Genomic DNA, 17,886 nt, shown 5'->3' on the forward strand with positions numbered 1-17,886 from the left:
TTGCTTTGACACCTTAGTTTTTAGAAAGCAAAAGATTAGAAAATACAATGAAACTGAACATAATTTCCAAAAGAAACTGAAAGTCTTTGGCCTGTGAGATATTTGAAATGACATCAAAAAAAAAAAAAAAAGCAGAATTTATGGCCTTTTGTGTTATGGAAGAGGAAATTGAATTGTGTTTTATTTTTAAAACACAACCACTAAAAAGGTGTTTCTATAGTAACCAGGTCAATACCAGTAGCCATTACAGACCTTCCTGTTTTCTGATAGTGGGTTTAAAGATCTTTTCAAATATCATTTTGAAAGCTATGAAAAAAACTACAGCTTTTCTGATCATTCATCTGAACCAAAAATGAAGAAAACCACATATGGTATATTGAATTTCTCATGTTTTATGGATTATAAGCATTTTTTTGTTGTCATATTTTCAGAGAGAAGCTTGCTTGACTAGCTTCCATGTCAACCCCTGAACATGAGACTTAATTAGCCTGACAGTAAATAGGGACAAACAGACATTGTTTGCAGTAGTATTCAAACAGAAATAAAAGGTGGCACAGTATTAAAAAACATATTTCATCACAGTTTAAATATTGAAAGAGTTAAGTAAATAATCCCTGTTATTAGAAAAATTTCAAAGACTTAGATAAAGTCTTGTATCACTGTCAGAGGAAGATGTAGGCTACATTTTGTTTACAACCAAAATCCTTAGCTCTTTTGCTGTAATTTATGTAGCTCTACCCAGAAGAAGACTGCCGCTCCTCTTTCCTCCCTCTGTACTGCCCATTTGGTAGTCATTTGTGTGGCTTTATCTTTTCTACTATACTGTGAGCCCCTTGAGAGCAAAGATCTTTTATTTTTCTTTGTATTCATGCTTGCACATGGTATTTTGTGTATAAAATACTGAGAAAAGTGAAGAATGAATCATGAAAAATAGTTGTTCAACAGTAGCTAAGGTGATATAGAATCTCTGGTTAAATTTGGAAGTGATGCTTCAGTCTATGTATCTTCATGATCTTAGTGGTTTTTTTCTAGATCGTGTTAAAAGACTCGTAAACTGCTGAATAATGAATCCAATTACCTGGCCCTTTGATCGATTCTGTCAGCATCACTGCACGTGGGGCCCTGGCATCAACAGTTTTTCAAGCTATTCAAGTGATTCTAATGTGAAGCCAGAATTGGAAATCATTACTTTACACAGTTATCCTGGGACACAAATGAGGATTGACTTTTTAATTTAGTTTTTTCCCCTATCAATATTGTTTCATGATAATATATATTCCAAATATAGAAGACCTTTTAAAGAAAATATGATGACTTTTTTCTTAAAATCATTTTTCATACTAAAAATTTTCAATTAAAAGTTCGGTCTCCTATGATTAACATTTTAGTCCAAATTATCATTTATTGTTTTCTGTTTATTGTACTTATTAACTTTTTATTGCTACAAATTTACCTTTTGAAAGTCAAAACTGCTTGACACAACAGACAGTGAATAAATATCAGTAGAAGAGAAAATGTACTTTTTAAAGCAGGCTATGTTTGCACATGCTTGCAACCTTCACACTTGGAAGGCCGAGACAGGAGGATTGCTGCAAGTTTGAGGCCAGCCTGGGCTACACAGTGCGTCCAAGGCCAACCTAAATCATATAGCAAGACCCCATGGGGTTTTTTTTTTTTTTTTGAGACAGGGTCTTGCTATATGATGTTATAGATACTTTGTGGGAAAAGTTCCCTTATCTGGACTGAATCATTAAGCAATCCTATTGTTTTGTTTTGTTTTGTTTGCATTGTTTTTGCCCCTGTTTTCATACTTCTACTTTGTACTTATCACAAACACACTTACACTTTGTCATTTCTTTTTCTTATTTTTTTAAGAAACAAACTCCTTTTCCATATTTGTGAGCAACTTGCAGCAGAGTTATGGTTTTTATCTAGATGTCCCCTCAAAGCCTTATACACTCATGGGTGGAGTTTTTCAGTAGTGGGTGGATCAAGTCTGTATAAATACAGATTCAAAGTGTAACACCAGGATTAAGGATGTGCAGTACTGGGTTTGTCCACTAATTGCTTTATCATAGTTCTGGGTGTGGGTTGTGGAAAGCCCCACCCTGGTTATGGGTGGTACTACCCAAAAGGCTTATAGCATGAATGAGATAAAAGAAAAAGGGGCTTGTTGGCTGCTGCTTCACTGTCCCCTGCCTGCTTTACCATGTACTGTTTCTGCTTTATGATGTCCCTCTGCTATGCCACCCTGCCTTGGAGCCAATCTACTATGGACTGAAGTCCTGAGCTGAAAAAACATTTCCTCCTTTAACTTGTGGGTGTCCACAATGAAGAAAGTCACTGAGACAAGTAGACACTGATTTATGCTTTTCTCTGCTCTTATTAAAAAGCAGCATGACTGCAAACAATAGGCACTCACTAATGTCCCCTAAATGGCCATGGTGAAGCAGGCCAAGTGTACATCCAAACCTCTAGCACTGGTGACCGAATTGTCTCCCTCTAACACACATATTAAAGCCTTAGCTCTCAGAGTAATGGTATTGGAGAAGTAGCTTTTGGGAGGTAATTAGGTTTAGATGAGGTCTTGAGGGTGGGCCCTCACAATGGGGTTAGTGCCCTGATCAACAGAGACCAGAGTGATCTTGCTGCTTCCCTCTGCCATGTGCAGACACAGCAGGAAGCTGTCTTCTAAAGTCCAGGACTAGTGTGCTTGCCAGAACCCAAACATATTGGCACCCGGATCTTCGACTTCTAACCTCCAGAACTGGGGTAAAATAAATCTCTGTTTAAACCACTCAATCTGTAGTGGTATGCTGTGGCAGCATGAGCTGACTGATATAACTATGAATCAGGATGAAAAGATTTAAAGAAAAGATAAATATAAACATGATGAATATTTATGCTTTCTTTTATTTAAATCGTCTAAAAATAGGAATTCACTTTACAAACCAAAGCTATCTGAAAGGCAAATAGACTACCTATTCATACTTTCTTCTAAATAAACTTGAGAGTTTTTTCCCCAATATTTTGTTGTTAAGCTAAAAGGCCTATCATAAGCATATACAGTTGAGTAATTTTGGAGAGCAACACATAAACAATAAGAAAATAAAATTATTTTATGGGCTGCATTATTAACTAGAGCTGTTAATCAGGTCTCTTTTGTGATCTTTTCTCATAGCTGCTACTCACTGAAGACCCAGAGTTTTGCATTGCTTGAGATATCATTACTTTGCCTTGTTTAGTAGAAATCCCTTATAATGTATGGGATGTGGATGGCAGATATTTAAACTTTGAAAACTTTATAACAGTCAAAGACATAGTGCCATTAATCTTCCTTAAAAATGCTCCTCTTCACTTCACACACACGTGCCTCATTGTCCTTGACATTTCCAGCCTGGAAGTTCTCTTTTGTAAGTTTAAAAAAAAATTTTGCCATCATGACTGTCTTGATGTCCTGAATCAATTCAAAGGGTTTACCTTCAGGGTCATTCTGATTGTGGGGAAGAGCCAGAAGTGGCAGGGTGCCAGGGTTGGTTCAGTACAGTGGATAAGCAGGCCCTGTAATATTTTCAAGCCTGCCTTTCCACTAGAAAGTCAACTTTCAGAACTGCTTTCAGAATGATGGGATAACTGTATTTGAAATGATTGGAAATATTTTGAGGAAGATTAAAGGCAAGGTGTCTTTGATTGTAATGCATTTTTAAATTTAAAAATTCATATTTTATATATTTTGATTACATCTCATATTTATTTATAATTGTTATGTCCTGCCTGAACTACAGAGCAAGTTCAACTCTAGACTATCTAATGAGAATTTGCCTCAGAAACTTCTGTGCTTAGGAAATTCAACTCTGTTTAAAGCCAGTTTAAACTGATTTTATTCCAGTATGCTCTTGGGTCTATGAATATAAGATATCTGGTTTTCTTACCTGGTAAACCTACTTGACAACTGTAGTTTAGATTAACAGTACACAAGCTTTTAAATTACAAGGATGAGTGACATTTTTGGAAAATGTGGAAAACATATCAACTTGTCAACATTTTACTTGGTCAAATAAAAACATTAAAAATAAATAGCACTACCAACTATCAGTGTTAATTAACGAACAATAGAAGAGTTTAAAACAAAACAACTTAAGAATATACTGTTAGAGTAAAAGGCAGTTTTCAAAGTGACTATCATTAGTTTAATGGAGAAAAAGAGACTCACCATATTCCTTTACTCTTATTTCAGCTTAGGCTGGTGAAGCTATTAAAAATAAATCCATCTCTAACTCACTCCTGTTTCCCACTATTCAAAGTCCTTTCCTTATTCTAATGCTTAAGGGTGACTTGTAAAATGTTGACTGAACTTGATTTCATTTTGTTAATCTTGCAGGGTTCAGCTGAAAAATATATGCTTACTTATATACAACTTTTTTCTCCTATTTTTCAAATACTGAAGATAAGTGGTTTTCTGATTACTTATATTTCTTTATTTTCTTTACACTTCTGATTGCTTTGCATTTCTGCATTTATAATATATCATGTACATATCTATGTGAAGATAGATCAAAGACAAGCAAGTTCAACGACAAAACTTACATTAGTGGACTCAATGAGACTACTCTTGTTATTACAATTCCAAGAATTAGCGTTGTTAAGATTGTAGAAATAAAAGAGATCTGCAAAAGAAAGTATATTATGGGTTTAGACTATGTGTTATTTTATGTAACACATTAAGTATTTTTCCTTCTTATTTGTATAAACAAATGCACAGATTTCTAAATCTGATTCTTTCATGATTTATACTCATAAACTGATGCAGATAACATTAGGCAGCAGCTTACTGTACTGCTCCCCCCATAGATGAGCATATATCAAATATGACTTTTGCTGTAATTTTGTAACAAGGCTTTAAATGTTTTCAGTGGCTTTCTGCATATAATATGAAACTGAAACTTACAGTTTATAAATATAAAGTGAAATTGTGTTTTCTTCATTCTTCAGGCTTTAAAAAGATTTGTACCTTAAAAAAATTGTAATTGTTCTTTGTCTTCTATCATTGTCTTGCCCTTTCTTTTCCAACACAGCATGTATATTACTCCTCTACTTTTTAGACGCCTTTGCCTTTTTTTCCCTGCCTTCTAGCTTTGGTAGTTTATTTTTCCTAGTGATTGTGCCCTGTGACCTGTGCTTCTGCTTCAGCTTCTCTGTTATGCCACTGTTTAACTAGCTCAAATAGAAACTACAGTGTGTGTGCATAGATGAGCTCTATGAATTTATTACAGAAAGTTTGTGCTTTTATTCTTATTTTTAAATGATTCAGCACATTTTATTTTCTCTGATAAGTATTTCTCTAGTAAGTAAAACAAATCAAATTGATTTTACTTCATGTAATTATCTTTGTTTTGTACATTGTTAATTTTTAATTAGAAAGCGATGGCTATTTGGTTCAGTACTTGGCTGTTTTGAGGAACATAAAGATTCAGTGACATGCCCAAGTGCACACAGCTAGAAAGTGACAGAGTGCATTCAAATGCAAGCAAGCCTGACTCCAGATCAGGGCTCCTTACTACTTTGCTTAGTAGGGGATTTATTATGTGAACATCTCAGTATGACACTTTCAAGTAGTATTTAGAGGAAAATATTCAGGTATCAACATGGTACGTATTAGTAGCTTGCTTTTTTCTATTTTCTTTTCTCTCTCTCTTTTTTTTTTTTTTTTTTTTTGTTCCAGGGATTGAACTCATGACTTCACGCTTCCCAGGCAGATCCTTTAGCCGCTGAGCTAAATCCCTGGCCCTAGTAGCTTGCTTTTTATGAATGCTTCACTTTCGGCAGTTAGAGGATAATATTTATAACTACATTGAACATGTGAAATAAAAAAATAGTTCAATCATTCAGATAATTCTCACACACAGACCTTTTTGATACACTATGCTCATGACTGACAGCTAGTGATGAAAAGTGTGGTAGTCAGCATATTCTCGAATATTGTGGAAATTACCTACAAAAGTGAAACAGTTTTGAAAAATGAAAATTGCTTTAAGCACAGCTCTTTTTATTTTCTAAGTTTAAAAATGTGCCATCTCTATCATTAGGGGATCTATCCTGGAAACAGAAGAACATGTTTAGTTCACTTTCATCAACTCTTTAATCATCAGTTCCAAAAGCAAGCTAATAATTCAACCACAGTTTACTGTAACACAATCATAAACCAAAAGAGGCTAGAAATAAATATTGTAATTAAGAATTTTGCCAAATGAATTGTGGATGAATAAAATCAATGCAGATAACAAGGTTAATTGCTATGCCTACTTAAAATATAAAAAATTACCTTCCCAAGCTTTGCTATATCTCGGTACAGTGACAACGGCAGAGTGCAACTAATGGTGGAAAGTACAATAATGAAGTGTCGACCAATAAACAAATTTTCAGGATCAACTAAAATACAACAAATATTATTTAGTGTTTATAGGTGTAAGTAGCACATTGATGACATGACTTTATAGCTAAGCTGTAGTTATTTTAAAAATGACTTAAGCAACGTAAAAGGTGCCTAAATGCCAATGACTCAGTTAATAAACTCCATAAAATTATGTAATAATAGAAACAAATCACAAAATGTAAATATAAAATAACTTAAGGGTGAACCTAGGCTTAAGTGATGTTATAAAATTTTGCATTTATATTTTAACAGGTTTCTAATTAGTTTTCTGATCCTACTCTTCAAAGAAAACAGGCTTATCATTTCTGAATTATTCCAACAACAATACTGTGAAAAGCTGAATAGGAAGTGAGGTTATGGTACATGTTGAAAAGGTTCACTTGAGAATGTTCACAGAAGCTTTTTGTAGTCAACCCACACTAGATATAAAACAAATATCCTTTAATTGGGGGATGAAATTCTGTTTTTGTACATCTGTAAAATGGAATGCTCAACAATTAAACATACATGCACACACATACACAAACACAAACTACTGATATACTCACAGACATAAATAAATTTCAAACACACCCTGCCAAATGTCAGGAGCTCGACTCAAAAGTTATATCCTGTATGATGCTATTTGCATAGTCTTATGGAGAAAGCAAAACTATAGTCCAGAGAGAGAAATCAGGTCAGGGCTGCCAGATGACAGACTATTTCTGGAAAAGGTGGTCCTGAGGAAGTTTTGGAGAATGATGGAATTGTATATTTTGACTGTATATTTTGATGGGTATATGAGTATATACACTTGTCAAAACTCACAGAATGTACAGTAAAGAAAAGTTAATTTACTGCATTACATTGTAGATTAATACAAATAAGGGCACAAAAGCTTGTTTATTTAAGAAATTATACAGTATTATTAGGATATAATTACATAATATAAGTAGGATGAAAACATGTTTCTATAGAGAGTTGGTAATACGAAACATAAGGAATTTAAAATGTAAAGTGTTTAAGTATATGAATAATAATGTTTTAGTCAGCTAAATAAAAACTAAACTGTATGAAAGTAGATTGATAGTTTAGGATCAATGTGGATCGTGAAAATTGCAAGACATCTAAAATAATCTAATACTTTAACTTTCAAATATTTTACTTATAAATTATTATGTAACTATAGATAGTTACATAAAATAAATGTGTTTAAACCCCCAAGTCTTATTGTTGCTTACCTCCTGGGATTCTTTGAAAAACTTTGCTCAAAGTATCTCCAGCTATTATGTTGTAGCTTATCATAGCTAGAAATATAATTGAAACAAGCCTTAATAAGCCATCATGTACTTCATTTTGAATATTTTGAGTATAATCAGTTATAACTTTCCAAATATTATCATAGTCGTACTACTTTTAAATATATATTATGATTATTAACATGTAGAACTTTAAAAATAATTACACAATGGATTTATGATACAATACTGATTTGTACTATAAAAAGATTTCACTTTACATATTGATTCATCCCAGAACACCTTTAAATAGCGAGCTTTGATAATCATTCAAAATGTAAGTAAAGTTCAATTTCTAAACACTCTTTCAGGAGCACATGCACTGCTTAAACTGAGGAATAATAACAGCAAGTTTTAAGGCACCAAAATAACTCTTTAATACAAAATATAAGACTTTTGGGGGAAACTTATTCTTAGCTGTCTGTGAAAGCACAGGGAACTAAGTGTTTGGACTGTAACTTCTGTAACACTGATTTTAGAAATGAAGTAATTTTGGTCACCTAACATTTTATTTATTTAAAAAGTATGAGGTAGCATACTCACTATTATAGTAAAACTTTTAAGTAGTATGCTGTCCTAGTGCATGGCTTTTGCAAATTCTTAGGTTTTCTTTCTTTCTTTCTTTCTTTTTTTTAAAAGAAGTTTACTGAGCCTTAGCAGTCTGTTTCATCTCCCATTCACTTCCAATCATTTTGTATTTTTCATTTGGATATTTTTGCCAAGAGGGAAACCTAAACATTAATCTGATAAAAATGGCCTCCACTTTATCTCAGAAAAGTATGCGGAATAGACCAAATAGACCAAAAGAAAAAAAAAAAAAGTTAATAATGCAAGTAAATCTTTAATTTGGGAAATATTTCAACTACTAACTTTTCTTGAATGATTCTTAACTGACTATTTAAACTATTTTTATTCAGAAGTGGCTGTATATTAATTTAAATCATTAAGATATTTATCTCAACAGTTATCTTACCAATAAAAGGGTATAAAAACTGTAGAATTGAAAGGAGGAGATAGCCTGTAAATCCGAAGGTTCTGTTAACCAAAGACTGGTAAGTGTCTGTTCCAGAGAGGGCCCCTCCTTTTATCAATAAGACAAGAGAAAAATCTATGGTAAAAATAAAAATTAAACAAAAGTCAGAATACATTTGAAGCAAAACGTTTTTATGTTTTGACTTAATTATCATGGAAAAAGAAGACTTTATTGCGTGATTTTTCTTACATAAAAAGTCCAGAGTATAATAATTTAAAGAGCAAAGTGAAGAAACAAAAAATAAATGTCCTATTCTTTAAAAGAGGAATGTATTTAATGATAATGTTCTTCTATGAGAAGATTCATTTTTTTTCATGAAGTATCACTTTGCATGAAACTGTCACATTTCTAGTTGTATATTTTCAATCAAGATGCAGTGCATGTCACATATTCCGGCGACAAAATTAGAAGGTACACAGAGTCAGGGAGTCAAGGTTCCATTTTAATTTCCTAACTCAACAGTGCAATCACTAATGACAGGATGTGGCTCGAGTGTCCAAGCAACCCAACGTAAGTAATCAAACACTTCACAGATATTCAAAGTGGGCAGGCTGAGAATGAAAAAATGCTATAGACATTTTAGAAAATAATAGATTGAAGAGATTCAGAAGGTTTGCTTTGGGCCAAAATAAAGCTACGGTAATTTTATAGTTACTATGGTTAGGAGAACACCCTAAAATATTTTCTTGAAACATAATCTAGAGAATTCAATTTAAATTTTAGAATTAAATTTGAAAGTATAAATACATAGACATCATATGATTAAAAGTTAATTTCTTCTTTTTCATTTATCTCAGTGCCTTTTTACTGAAAGACACTGTGGCTGTATTGGGCATAGGGTGTGGTATTTGCTTTTTAAAAAAAAATCTCTCAATTTTTCTATCATAGTGATTTCTTTTTTATTCTTTAAATAACTTGGAAATGTATTAGAATACAGAGGAGAAAATACAATGCTGTATAATTTTCACTGATTCCCTCCTATACCAGGGAAACTGCTCTTCACTAAGCTCATCAATGATGATTAATCCAATTACTTTTTCTTAAACCTTGTATTATTTGCTCTTTCAAACATAGTTGCCATTTTCATTTCACTTGACTATCTTCCTTCAGTCTCTGTGCTGTTATCTTCTCCTGGTTGTTATCCTAACATTTGAGGAGGGCTGGATTTTATTCTTTTATACTGGTTTATACTGGATATTTGGGCGATTTTCTCATTCTTCAAGATGTTTTACTGTGATCTCATCATCAATACAGTTCCAACATTCACACACATGTTAGGAACACTTAAATTCATGTCTTCAAGTGAGCCCCTTCAAAAGTCAGACTTTTATATCTAACTGCTTGTTATTTATTTTTACGCCAGAGATCTCATAAGCACCTGTATCTCAAAATGTTCAAATTTTAATTTGTGTATTTGTTCTGGAACTTGATTCTCCATCCATGTTTCTCTAATCTATGAATAATATTAACTGCAACTTGAGAATTTCTCTAGACTTTCAATGTTTATTGCTTTCTATTTTATTTGGTCCTTAAATACAGTAAGTGTTGAATCATAAATACTGACAATTATCTCTTTGACTTGCTTTAATGTAGAGCTTTGGGCTTTGGTATTTCTAGCCAGGACTGCTACAATAATATCCTCACAATTCTTTCATTCTTCAGTCTTACTCTCCAAGATAGTTTTGACATCTTCTCCCTACTGAGATATTCTGATATTGGACCTGACCAAAACATAAATCTAACTGCCTTCTGTCTAAAGTCCTCCAAGGAAAGCTACCAATGCTTTTACATGGACAGAAAAAATTCTTTGTTAAGTGTGTAATCCTTCCTGAGTCTTATCTATGAAGCAAAGCACTAACCAACATTGAAGAGTTGGTTATGTTTAAACATCTGCCAAAATGCCTGATGTGTTAGAGAGGTTAAATAAACAAGAGGTTGTGCTGTTTTTGTTTATTTTTTTACTGGATGGATATGGTGGTTGGCAAAAACCCTTGTACTTGGAGTCGGATTATAATGATGACAACCACAAACCACTAGCAAAAGCTTTCACACCACCACTCCATTTTCCAAGTCTTTTCTCAAATGCTTTACCTATATTTACTAATTTAATGTTAGCAGTAACACTAACTAGGTGACATCATCCTCATTTAATTAATAAGAAGAGTGAGACCCAGAGAATTAATCTATTTCTGATTTTTTACATTGTTAGTAATGGCAAAATCAGGACTCAGGACCTGGTAGGCTGGCCTCATAATCTATGCACTTAATCACATAACTCAACTGCAGACTTTGTAGAAATCATTTTAAACCAATTAAGTCACAATCTTTTCCTTCATAAAAGTAAATATGAACAGTTTGCTCATGGATCCAGAAAGACTTAGCGGTGGGGCTGCACTGATGCTCAGCACCTACCCAGCACTCAGGAAGTGATAATCACTGTCTTTATGTGAGAGCCTTCATATCTGCTCCTGCAAACCTCTCCAATTTCCCCTCTCCACTCTGAGCATCAAGCCTGCACTTTTGCAAGGCTGAATCACATATTTTCTGTGTGCACGTACCCTAAAGTACCCTTCCCTTACTTTCTTTAGTAACATACTGTTTTCTTGAACACTCAGTGGAGCTATCTCCTTCCCAAAATACTCCTATTTCTTTAAGCTAGTTTGAAGCAAAGTTCCTGCTTTGGGGTACAGATTTTTATTATGGTGTTTTCCTAGTGTATTATCATTATGTAGTGTTTATCTGTCTGTCACATGCATTGTGAGCTTCATACTGGCATAGGAAATTTTTCTTTATTTCTATACTGGCAGCAGGGTCAAGGCCTAGCCCACTATGATCTGCATATATTTGAGGAATAAATTTATGTCAGCATTTGAGGATTGCTAGATGTCTGATTCTAACTAAATGTAACAAACAACCTAATAAAGAGATTTAAAAACATTCTACAGGCATACCAATTATGCTTATTAATTTTAATCGAGAGGGGGCCTGGAAAATGCTTCAATGAAAATTTGCATGCTGTTCAGAGCATGAACTACAATTTGCTTGGTAGACAAGAATGTTAGAAAACAGGACTCTCGATGGGAAAAGCGAAGGCAGTGTATGTGTTTTATATGTGGGGAACTGAACAGGTCAGATTATGTAACGGACAATGTCTGCACAGGAGTGCTGGTGACTGCTTAGAGTAACTACACATGAGACTAAAAATGCAAAACTGTGGCCAAATCATGAAGGGATTTGATTGCAATACATTTTTATAATAAATATAAATTTGTCATTACAAAGTGTTGGGTGCTTTGAATGGGGAATAACAGAGATGAAATAGAGGTTTTTAGAAAGATAATTCTTGTAGCAATGGAGGATTGGTCAGAAAGAAGACAGACGGTAAAGACAGGAAAGTTGAAGAGCTGCTTATTAGTTAAGGAAGGGAACCAATGAGGAGCTGTGTCATGAGAGGAGGCAACTAATTTCATAAATGTTGTGAGGTTTAGGGAAGAACTGTGCATATGAAATGAGAATGCTGAGGGTTTCTGAGAGCTCAATATGTATTGCTTAAAGTTACCATTTAAGAGTTATGTCAATAATAAATTTATTTGCTTTCATCTACTTGTAAAATACAGGTCATCAAATTATTCTCTTAAAAATTTTAGGTATTTCAGCTGGACATGGTAGCCAGAATGTATAATCTTGGCTACTTGGGAAGTCGAGGCAAGGGGATTGCATATATAGGCCAACCTCAGCAAGTTAGCAAGATCCTGTCTCAAAAATAAAATAAAAAAGGCTTGAGTTATAACTCAGTGGCACAGTACTTGCTTGACATGTGTGAAGGCTTGAGATCAATCCATACTACTACCAAAAAAAAAAAGAAGCTCAGTTATTCCATATATCAATTACTGTAATATTTTGATCTCTGTAAATATATGATAGGCAAAATTTTAAAAATAATCTATCAGTGAATTATAATGTTATTTAACAGTGAAATTTTCTTTTGAAGCATACTTGGGCAACAAAAGTTATTTTACTCTCATTGACAAATATAAAATTTTAAAACAAATTAAAATAAAATTATTCTTGTCAATATTTATAATTCAACATTATACTATGTAACTATATATTTATATGACATACACAAAAACAGAATTAAAGAAACTACTTGTAGCTAAAAAGTTATTTATACTATTTATCTTATGATTTGGTTTCAGCAGACTATTCACTGCAAGTCTTAAATTCTCTGGTGATATATGCTGTTTAATTTTTTCTATCTACTGGTTTACAGTGTGTGTAAACATTTACAATGCACTTAAACTGTAGTATTATGCCTGGCAGGAAATTAATTATTTGCCAGCTCAGATTATTTAGGAAGCAGGAAATTTAAAAATGACAGGGTGAATCTTTGGATAAAGTTTTAAATTTGACAATGTTTTAACTAGTGCAATGCAATTTTTAAATACCAGTAACTCTTAATAACTCTTAATAAGCATAGAGCTATTGGTCCCATGCTACTAAGTAATCAATGTAAATTACTAATACATTTATTCCCATGGTCCATATTCTCCAATAACTTTGAAGGGAATGGAAGGATCAGGCAGGGGAAACAGCTCACTGAGGACGTGGTCTTTGGTGAGACTAGCTATGCCCTGGCATTGTGCTGGTAAAGTTCTGGAACGCCAGCTGCACCACATTAGGCCAGGAAGTTGGTTTTTGGATTTCTATCAGTTAGTCATTGACTGAAAACTACGGGAATATCAAAGTGGAAGAGTGTAAAGGATTCAAAGGCTCACGGAAAGGTGGCTCTCTTGAGGCCTAGGTCAACACTCCAGAGAAGGGGCAGCTGGAGCATTTTGTAGTAGCGTGCACAGTAGTGTGCACAGGTCACAGAAGGTACACAAGGAGCAACCCTGCAGACAGCGTGTATTTACAGTTCCTGCCTCTTTCATAGTGATCCCAATGCCGAGGGAAGATGCTGTGCTTGTTATAAGGTGAGCTGTTGGAAGGTCAGGGCTTGGATTAGAGTAGGAGAAAAATGGATTCGGGGCAGTAGGGGCTACATTTAGACTGGGTATGACAAAACCAGGGAGTGAACAAGTCCATTACATGAAGAGGGGAGCAGAAGAGAAGTGACTTCGTAGTACCTTAATGCTGCATTTAAAATCAGGGTCAGGCTGGGAATGGGACAGACTCAGGCAAAGTGGAGAAAGGCAGTAAAGCCTGATAGTTGAGCACCAGGCTTCCAGTTCCACCTGCACAAGCATAGCGGACAAAGTAGCTCGTTTGCAGGCACCTGCTCACAGAAGCTCACTGTGCACTTTCCGAGTACTGTCCTCTCTGAATTTTAACCAACCTCCAAATTAACTTTCCCACACAGCCCTTTCTGCATGAAGTGAAAAGGCACATGAAAAGGATTTAAGCTTGGTAATATATTATGCTCTTCTACTTTAAAAAATCTGTTTGAAGGAAAGGATTAGTATGAGAAATAAATCTCCTCAGACATAAATCTTAAATTCTTTAGGATTCTTTGATGCACTTCTTAATTAACTTGGAAATTTAATTGCAGGTTACACTTATGTGTGAAGAAACCATTATACAGCCACTTAAGGTGCAGGAATACGCAACTGGACAGTACCTACCTGTAATATACGACACCCAGAATAAAAGCAGTATTCCCAAAGGAAACCCAGCTTGCTTCATTGAATAAGGCAGGCCTGGAAAAAACATAAAATGACTCAATCCTTACATTAATAAGACATAGAGAAATACTGAAGTATTATCCCAATTCCTGCATATAATACTATATATTAAGTAAATGTATATATTTATATGTCATGGTGGTAAGAAGTACAAAGGATAGCCCTAAATTTAAATGCATATTAGTATGTTTGCCTCAGACTAAAAAGTTACTGAAATAAGATATCTCAAAAGAGCAAGTTTACAGAGTTTTGGAATAAAAATTAGAAAGCAAATCAAAGACAGATGCAGTTCACCTAAATAAAGTTTACTTCAAGAAGAGGGTGCCAGATGTCCTAGAATACACGGAGAAATGACCCCAGTTCTTCCTTATGTGGTAGTACGGAAAACTGAGAGGATAATAGGCGAGAAAGATTATGGGACATTATCAGAGGCTGATCCTGTGGGAACTGAGGCAGGAGGATCAAAAGCTTGAGCCCCGCTTGGGCAACTTGGCAACTTAGTGAGATCCTGTTGGCGGGGATGGGGGGGTGGGGTGGGGTAGGGTGTGTGGGGGGGTGGAAGTAGCTCAGTGTGATGGTCCTGGGTTTAGGCTCTAGTGCTACAAAACAAAACAAAATCAAACAGCTGATCCGGAAGTCAAAATGAGGCAGCCATGTAGGAAAAGGGAAGAAAAATGTGAATGCAAAAGTATTTTTATACAATTGAGAAGGCATACAAAATTATTTTGTACAATTTTTAGAAAAATGGATTTAGATTAAAGGAAATAAAATATTCAAAATAAAAACTAAACTTTTTCACTTGAAGCTTTTGTTTTCTAAAAAGGTTTCCTTAGAAAAAACTACCGGCCATAATAATACTTTTTAATGTTGCTAAGAAGAATCAATTTAAAGCACTCACATCCGGAATTGACCAGAATTCTGCCAAGCAGAGCTGCCCCCCTTCCATGGCACACAGATGCAGAGTGTTAAACGTGTCTGTCCCTGTTGACTCCTGCGCCACCTCAGGTAGCTCTTTTGTGAATCATGTTTTTAGTTTATATATGGATAAATGTAAAACTGAGGACAACTATTTGTTGTCCAGATAAGCACAAAATTTTTAATAGATTGGAATGCCAAAAAATGCAACAAAAAGTTATCATCTCAGCGAGTGATGCAGTTTACATGATTTTGGTTTTTCTTCTCCTTTTTGAAATGGAATGTTTTCCAATAAAAAAAGGACAATAACCTCTGAAAATTGTACTTTAAATTTTTTTCCCAATTTTTTCCCCTTGCTTCTGACACATTAATAAAATATGGCCCATTTCTTTCTTTTAATTGATCGCGTGGCTCTTTTGTCAAAAGCAATCACATGCATTTTAAGTTGGATTTGTGCTATTGACTAAACAATATTAAAATTAAAGCACCATAAATTCATAATTTAACATTATATAGATGGGTAAGGAAATATTGAAGGTTTATTTTTTCACAAGATTGTTCCTCTCATGTGAAACTTCTGTACCTGCAATATTTGCAGATATCTGGTGATTTTTGAAAAGATAATAGTAAAGTATTTCAGGTAATAATTGATGTGTCAGGAAGAGGAGAGAAGTGAATTTGGTAAAACTATCAATTAACCAGAAAACACATAAAAAAGAAACCAATTTTTCAGCCTCTCCTTCGTGCTACTCCACTACGTGTGTGGAAATTTCTCTGAGCTGTGGGGGAATGAATCTGGAGGAAAAAAAAAAACACAAAAAACAAAAAAGACGACTTTTAAGGGAGAAAAATAGCAATTATCTCATTGAGATTTTTCCCCTTAGATTTGGTCTTTTCACTTGGGAACAAACAAAACAAAAACCCCACAATCACACAGAACGTGGCACGCTTACCTATTATACCAGATCCGATAATCGAGTTGACCACGTTAAAAACAGCAGCAGACTGACAGGACTTCCCTTTATTCTCCTGTTCAGAAACGAGGGTTTCTTGGTCGTCTAGATCCCCCTAGGTTAACAGAGAAAATGGTGATTAAGCAAGTATGTATAAGCTGAAAAAATCAGAAAGTGTCTGACAAACATGCAGAGGAATTCGTCGAACGTATCAATAATATTATGCAATGCCCATAACGATAACACAGTAATGCGAATGACGGATAACACGGCCGCCGGTGCAGCAGACCTCGGTCAGCAGCGCTGCTGGTGGAACACCTAGTGCCTGGTCCGTTAGAGCCCACAAGGCACTTTCTGCGAAACTGAAGACGTTGCATTTTAAGAAGTGCTTGTCGAGGCGGAAAAATGTCTGATTGGAGCATTTTTTTCCCTCCTGGATAACTTTCTGCGGTGTTAAGCCAAGACCCCAGAAAGGCTGCAAGAGGAATGAGCCTAGAGAGGACTGCCTGGAGCTGCTGCCTGGAGCTGGAGTCTTTACCTGCGGCGGGACGGAGCGCTGCTGTCCCTGGTAGCCCATGGCTCCCGCGGCTCCAGCGCCCAGCTCGGCCCGGCTCGCGCAGCCGCTGGAGGGCGCCGGGTCAGCGCCGCCCCAGCCCGGGCGCTGCAGCTCCCTGCGCCGCAGAGCGGGTCCCTGCGCACCGCAGCGGGGCGCGTTCTCACGCCGCTGAGCCCAGCCGACGTGCCTTCCCCTGCGGACCGAGCCCGCGCGACGTTTCTGAGCGGGCAGCCCTATTCCGCCCACCCTGCGCCCCGTCCCCCGCCCCTTCGCCCGGGGTCACCAAGTGCTACGCCTTCCGGAGCTGCAAAATATAACCTGTTCCTCCACGGCCCTGCCCGATCGCAGTTAGGACTCCCGATGTCCCACTCGAGCTCGTCCCACACCAGCTGCGCCTCTATCTGGCTTCGCGTGCCCCGCCGGGGCGTGGTGGCCTCCTGCAGAGAGGACGGTGGAGCTTAGTAATGTGCAATAGACACTGAAGATGCAAAGGTCCTGAGGCTTTAGACAATTTAATTACCGTGAGTGCTTGTGTTTTCTGGTAACTTGTCAAAAAAGATTTAAAGAGGGAAAAAGAAGATGTTATTGGATTTAGGTAAGGAACTTTAAAAGGGTGAAAGAGGAATACAGGGAAATGGAAAATCACTGCACTTAGGAGTGTGAGCCAGGAAGAACCCTAGCTTTCATACATACCTGTTTGCAGGACAGACTGATGACGGTCACCGTGTGGAGCTGGGAGGTGTACACAACACATTTGAATTTTTTACTTCCCTGTTTTCTCCAGAAAGGAGGGTTTGGGTAAGTGGTAACAAATAGCACAAATGGAATTGGCAGGATGTGTTATGATCCGAATGTGTCCTCCCAAAATTCATAGGCAAAAAGAACCTAAAGTTATTATGTTTCTCCCCTTTGGCACTAACCAGATGAGGAAACCGAGGCCAGGGATATTTAATCACAAAGATACAGATATAGTGTATAGAGAATAATTTCAAGGACAATAAGAACGGTATTAACGTAATAATGCTTATCATTAAT

General features: G+C 35.8%; 1 protein-coding gene across 4 annotated transcripts in view; it reads right to left on the minus strand.

The window, feature by feature from the left end:
• Positions 1-17,279, minus strand: part of Slc38a11 (solute carrier family 38 member 11) — a 45,185-nt gene extending 27,906 nt beyond the window's left edge. Inside the window, exons 1-7 of one of the 4 annotated variants that reach the window (XM_063259187.1) lie at positions 17,170-17,279; positions 16,296-16,410; positions 14,368-14,442; positions 8,684-8,818; positions 7,654-7,719; positions 6,323-6,429; positions 4,588-4,667 (exon numbers count right to left, since the gene is read on the minus strand). In XM_063259187.1, coding sequence (XP_063115257.1) covers positions 4,588-4,667; positions 6,323-6,429; positions 7,654-7,719; positions 8,684-8,818; positions 14,368-14,428 — 449 coding nt within the window. In that variant the 5' untranslated portion in view covers positions 14,429-14,442; positions 16,296-16,410; positions 17,170-17,279. Of the gene's footprint in view, positions 1-4,587; positions 4,668-6,322; positions 6,430-7,653; positions 7,720-8,683; positions 8,819-14,367; positions 14,443-14,721; positions 14,741-16,295; positions 16,411-16,584; positions 16,727-16,833; positions 17,024-17,169 lie in introns of those variants that run through there. The other 3 variants (XM_063259186.1, XM_063259189.1, XM_063259188.1) reach the window with 3 other exon arrangements.
• Between the last annotated feature and the right edge of the window lie 607 nt (positions 17,280-17,886).

The sequence above is a fragment of the Cavia porcellus genome, unplaced genomic scaffold (genome assembly GCF_034190915.1).
Source record: "Cavia porcellus strain 051 isolate PalLab524CR breed Dunkin Hartley unplaced genomic scaffold, mCavPor4.1 scaffold_12, whole genome shotgun sequence".
NCBI lineage: Eukaryota > Metazoa > Chordata > Mammalia > Rodentia > Caviidae > Cavia > Cavia porcellus.